The 6,218-nt window shown below is 43.6% G+C and overlaps 1 protein-coding gene across 2 annotated transcripts in view; it reads left to right on the forward strand.

Annotated features, from left to right (window-relative positions):
- PRPF4 (pre-mRNA splicing tri-snRNP complex factor PRPF4) overlaps window positions 1-2,027 on the forward strand; it is a 16,616-nt gene extending 14,589 nt beyond the window's left edge. For both annotated transcript variants that reach the window (XM_006142751.3, XM_006142750.3), the window contains exon 14: window positions 901-2,027. In XM_006142751.3, coding sequence (XP_006142813.1) covers window positions 901-1,094 — 194 coding nt within the window. In that variant the 3' untranslated portion in view covers window positions 1,095-2,027. The remainder of the gene's footprint in view (window positions 1-900) is intronic.
- The last annotated feature ends 4,191 nt before the right edge of the window (window positions 2,028-6,218 follow it).

Here is a 6,218-nt window from a genome sequence, read left to right on the forward strand (position 1 = left end):
GGATGGCCACGCCGCAATCCCTTCTCCTCCATTCTCCTCTCGGGATCTTGGGCACGCATGCACACGTGCCCGGCGTGAGTTTTAAGCCACCGGGTCCAGGACGCGAACCGCAGTCGACTACGTGGGAGTCCAGCAACATAGCCATTACACTAACTGCTGATCCCTGCCCAAGATCTTGAGAGGAGAATGGAGGAGAAGGGATTGCGGTATGGCCATCACCCTGGGAGATGATTTCTCACTTTCTGTCTGTCTCTCTCTCTCTTTCTGGTGAGCACACATGCCCTATAGCAAAAAAAAAAAAAAATCTAAGAAAAAAGATCAGGCATATGTGTGTGCATACCCCAAATCCTGACAGGATGGAGAGATGGAGAAGGTATTGCGGCATGATCGTTCCTCATGGGGGGAGTGCTTTCTCTCTTTCTCTTTCCTACAAGCACATGTATTCCTACAAGAAAATGTATTCTGGCAACTTAAAAAAAAAAAAAAAAAAAAAGAAATGAATTTGACCTCTATTAAAGGAACAAATTACAATTTCCTTCCCTCTGCCATACCTTTAGACAGAGCTATGGGAAAACATCTTGTTGCTAGGAATAAAGAAGACTTCCACGAATGCTTTGCTTCATTTTTCCCCTCTTTGGACATTCTGAGTCCTTAATGTTGTTTGCAATGGATTATCAGGGAAAGAACCTAGATAATGTTATCTGTTCCCCTAATTCTGTAGCTGTCTTCTTCCCTGGAGGCTTAGTAGAAATGGAAGAGCAGAGTATTGGGTGTTTTCTGAATGTCAAAATACCTTCTTTTTCAAAATAGTATGTTTTTGCAGATTTTTGTATATTTGTTATCTTTTGCTCTTTCAAATATTGGAATTCCTCCAATAGCTTCCCTTGTTTTCTCCTGTAGCTATACATGGGAACTTCTTGCTCACCGGTGCCTATGATAACACAGCTAAGATCTGGACCCACCCAGGTTGGTCCCCTCTGAAGACTCTGGCTGGCCACGAAGGCAAAGTGATGGGCCTGGATATTTCTTCTGACGGACAGCTCATAGCCACTTGTTCGTATGACAGGACCTTCAAGCTCTGGATGGCTGAATAAGCAAGACCATGGAAAAAGGACTTGAGCCTCAAGCTCTCCTTTAGGAGCCATTTTTCTCTAAAGATTGATGTGGTTTTTTCTATCATGTTTTCTGCCAATTACCATGTGTAGACCCTCTGTAGAATTGGGTTTCCATGTCAGCTCCCACTCCAGGCAGGCAGGCCATTCCTAGGTGATGGCGAATCCCTTTCATGGTTGAAAATTTAATTCTCACCTTGAGGCCCTGCCATGAACTATGTAGACGTTGTTTTTATTTAGTCTTTTGTTTGAGGGCCCTCTGGCCTCCCTCACAACACTGAAGATTGTGGTGGACTCTTTCCATTTTGAATCCTTGGAATTCGGCTCTCCGTAACGTGGTACATGCTCCAGGACCACAAGTGAGTCCAAGAACAAGGTGGCTGGACTGCGGTTTGGAAGCCTTGAGGAAAGGCCCATCTCACCATGCATTGGTTCAACAGTGCTTGACAGCAGCACCTCCTTGGGAATGGGGGGTGACGCCATCGACCACAGCTATGCCAATGGTGATACAGGAGAGAAGACATTACTCTTCGAGTTTACGTGGAATGCTGACTGCATCAGGAAGCTTCGGGAAACGCAGAACTGAACATTTGCCTTGTCAGAAACATTTCCCTTTCACTTTGAAATTTGGCATACTTTGTGTTACTTTAAAGCAGGGCCATTGTGTCAGAATTCAAAGAAATTTTTAGAAAGTAAATATGATGTCTCCATTGTACAGCCTTTTCTCCTATTTATTTAAAGGATATACTTATACTTTATTTTAAGGATATACTTCTGTGTATTCTTTAAATACATGCTTCATGTCAAAGTAGCTGAAAAAAATAATCCTTAATGGCTACTTTTAAATAATTTTTTCCATAGTTAAATATTTTCTGAATCCCAGTCATTGGTCCATAAGAGATCCTATTTTTACTTTGGGATATAATAGATGATCTCAAATATATTACTCCAATTTTCTCTCTTTAATATACTGTTAACAATATTTTTAAATAGAGGGCTGTTTGTATTGTGAGCTAGACTGCCAGAAAGCTGTATCTGGACTCTCTGTTCTTTTTTTTTAATTGGCAGAGGGCACACCCAGAGAGAGAGAGAGTGCCTGCCATGGAGTGTGGTCACACCACAATCCCTTTTCTTTTTTTTTTTTTTTTGGAGAGGTTTTTTTTTGCTATAGGGTACATGCACTCACCAGAAAGACAGAGAGAAACAGAGAGACAGAAAGTGAGAAATCACCTCCCGAGGGGATAGCCACGCGCAATCCCTTCTCCAGTCTCCTCTCAGGATCTTGGGTACATACGCACACACACACCCAGCGTGAGGTTAAGCCACTGGGTCTGGGACTCGTACCGCAGTTGACTACATGTAAGTCCAGCGACATAGCTATTACGCTAACTGCTGGTCCCTTCCCCCCCCCAATCCCTTTTCATTCTTCCTGTTAGGTTTTTGGGTGCATACACATAGGCCGGTATTTTTTTCAAGCTTCTGGGGTTGGAATTCAGACCAATTGACCATGTGTGATCTGGCTCCCTTAAGTGCTAAGCAGGGGCCCAGCCCCAAACTCTATTCTCTATATTCTCATGTAGTGGTTACCGTCACATCATTCCATCTCAAATAAACATTCTCTGAACTCTGAAACTATACAGTAAATTCACACAGAAATAGAGGAATTTGGAAGAAGGGGTCGTATGTAGAGGATTAAAGATGGGCTTATATGGCCAGCTGCTTGCACAGCAGTAACACAGTACTCCGTGGTGCCAAAACACGGGAAGGTCCCAGGTTCACATTCCTGTGTCTCCCTGTACATACTGGACACACCCATGCCCATGGTCCTGCTGCTGGGTGTGTTTGTGGCAAGAAGACTATTGGGGATTCCTCATAGAAGAAACAAATACCAAGTGGTTTTAAAAAGGATTTAAAGGGGGGACCAGCAGGTGGCGTGGTGGTTAAAGCGGTGGACACTCCTACATGGCCGACCATGGCTCGATCCTGGACCTGGTGGCTTGCTTTCTCACTTTCCTCTCTCTCTCTCTGTGTCTCTCTCTCTGGTCAAATTAAAATGAATGAATGAATAAATAAATAAATCTTTTTTTAAAAAAAGGATTTAAAAGGTAAAAATCCTTTGTTGTTTTTTTTTAAGTTTCTTTTTTTCATGAGAGAGACAAGCAATCCTCTACGTGGTCTCCTCATTCACCGTTCTCTTCTTGCTCTCCAGCCAGTCAACATCTCAGGTTCATGTTCCCGGCCAGTTTCAAGTCAGCTCAAGATTCAAGCCTGCAGTTGGCCATGTGGTGCCTGTGTCGCCACTACTGGGCCCAACATATTAAAGAGTTCTATTTCCTTCATAGTTTGCCATGAAAATAAGTTTTTCCTTAATTTGCCAGAGTGCATGAACTCTCCAGAGAGGGAGAAAGAGAAAACACCCCCAGTACGATGTGGCTAGATGCAATCTCTACTCTGTTTCTCCAGCCTGTCAGGATATGGGAATGCATGCAACCAACACTGGTGTGTCTGTCAAGCCACTGAGGCCAGAATTGGAACCGTGCAGCAGGCCATGTACAATCCAGCTCCCTTAGCCACTAGGCCACAGTGTTGGGGCAAAAATTATTTTTCATTATCACCTTTGTAGAATGTGTAAAATAATAATGAAAAACATTGGTTTATTAACATGCAAGATATAATTTGTTTTTGTTTTTGTTTTTTTAAGGAATTCTAAAGATATCAACAGCATGCTTGTTTTAATTTGCCATGGGGTGCATGTACTTGCCAGAGATAGAAGCAGAGGGAAATTGAGAAAGCACCCTACAAGGGGGATGGCCATGCTGCAGTCCCTTCTCCATTCTCTCAGGATTTGAGTAATACACAAACACATGCATCTGGCATGTTTTTCAGGCAGCTGGGTCCAGGACTTCAACCATGTAGTCAGCCATGTGGCATCTAGCTGCCTTCATCATACCAACTCACTGACCCAGATATAGTGTTCTAACAAAGGTTTTCAGTTCTCAAGTTTAAATTGTACTATTCTTTTTTTTTTTTTAAAGGCATTTTTGCTATAGGGCACATGTGCTCACCAAAGAGACAAAAGGTGAGAAATCACCCCCCAGGGGGGATGGTCATGCCACTATCTCTTATCTTTCATTCTCCTCTTGGGATTTTGGACATGGATGCACTCATGCCCAGTATGAGTTTCAAGCTACCGGATCCAGGACTCAAACCACAGTCAACCATGTGGGAGTCCAGTGCCTTAACTACTATGCCCCCTGCTGGTCCCACTATAAGTTCTCAAACTTGTTTTGTTTGTTTGGCTTGGTTTTAGTTCCAAGTAGCAGTTGGGTAACAACGTGTCATTTAAGTCATTAACTGAACAAATGTCTTGTGGGGTACCACTTCTTTATAGGAAATAAACATTAAAGAAAGTTGGTACTGTGAAGCACATCGTGAGAGCAGAGCCACCACTTAACAGAAGGCTTACTCCCTGCGTAGACCATGTCCCAGGCACGTAATCCTCACAACTTTAGAAGTTGAAGCAGTCCCTCGAACCACTGACTTGGCCATGGGGGGTGTAGCTGCCTTAACCTCCAAGCCACCTGCTGGCCTGATAACTTTGCATTCTGGGAGAGGTGATAATTTTGTGTGGAACCCTTGTAAGCATTGCTGCAATCCTAACATTCCTGACTTCTGAGCGTGAACGCTGAGAGCACCACCTTCACCCTTCATGAGTACCAAAGACGTTCGCACACGTTTCTAAATGCCCCTAAGAGGATGGGCTGCCCCCAGGTTAGAACTAACGAATGTGAGAACAGAAAATACTATAGTATTGGACCAGCGCCATGAATGGGTGGTTGCGGGAGCCAGATCCCACATGACCAACAATATGGATCAAGTCTCGGACCTGGTGGCTTGAAAGACACACCAGGCACATCTGTTTATGCCACATCCCAAACTGGAGAAATGGAGAAGGGATTGTGATGAGACCACACCACATTGGCAGGTACTTTCTACCTCTCCCTCTCTCTGTCCATCTCTGGCATACATGCCCCCCTGGCAAGATTAAAAATAAATAATAAAGAATACTATACTGAGACCAGCAGTTAGCATAATGGCTATGTCGCTGGACTCCCTCTTAGTCGACTGCAGTTCGCGTCCAGGGCCCGGTGACTTAAAACTCACCCCGAGTGTGTGTGTGCCCAAGATCCCAAGAGGAGAATGGAGGAGAAGGGATTGCGGTGTGGCCATCCCCCCTGGGGGGTGATTTCTCGCTTTCTGTCTCTCTCTCTCTGTCTGTCTGGTGAGCGCACACGCCCTATAGCGAAAATCTCTCCCCAAAAATTGATAATACTATACTCTTAAATAAAAAACCTATCTGAGAAAACTCAAACCAATGCCTTTTTCTTTTTTTATTTAAATGGTGTAGTATTCACTCCAAGAATATTCTATTGAAAGAACTTCACCTCTCAGTAGCTTGGTGACCTTGAACAAGGTAGCTAAATTCAGAATGTCAGTTTCAACAATAAAATGGGGATGACGTTTACTTAACTGAGCAGTGGGCCTTAGTGCAGAGACGAGCGTTCCTTCCTGGACACCCCCCTTCCCGGCTCCTCTCCCAGTCCCATGCCCTGAACTGCTCCAGCCTGTCTCTCTTAACTCGGGAAACAATGAGATCATTGCCTGACTTACCTGCCATAAAGTTACAGAGCAAAGATGTGTAAGGAAATGAAGTCAGTGGGGAGGGATTGAGTCCCAGTTCAAGTGTAATTATCTCTGATGGCGCAAATGGAGGGTAGGTTCTAGTCCCCTGGCAGGATACGTAGGCAGGTTTCCAGTTTCGTAATGGAGAATTTCTTCCTATTGGAGCTTAAAGCCATTTAGTTTAAACAAAAAATGTATGTGTCTTGACTATTTTGGAATTTCTTATACGTTAAGATCCCAAAGAGGATTTATAGAAGTCAGTTTCATTAAATTCACAATACTATTTAGACCAAAATCAAGCCAACTCAAGTTCTGGACTCTCAAAGCTTATTCTACAAATAAAACATTATCTTTTCATAGTTGTAACGATACTTCAGCCACCTTTGTATTATTTCAGAGCCTGGAGTCACCAAGTAAGGTTAA

The sequence above is a fragment of the Tupaia chinensis genome, unplaced genomic scaffold (genome assembly GCF_000334495.1).
Source record: "Tupaia chinensis unplaced genomic scaffold, TupChi_1.0 Scaffold000081_1, whole genome shotgun sequence".
Classification (NCBI taxonomy): Eukaryota; Metazoa; Chordata; class Mammalia; order Scandentia; family Tupaiidae; genus Tupaia; species Tupaia belangeri.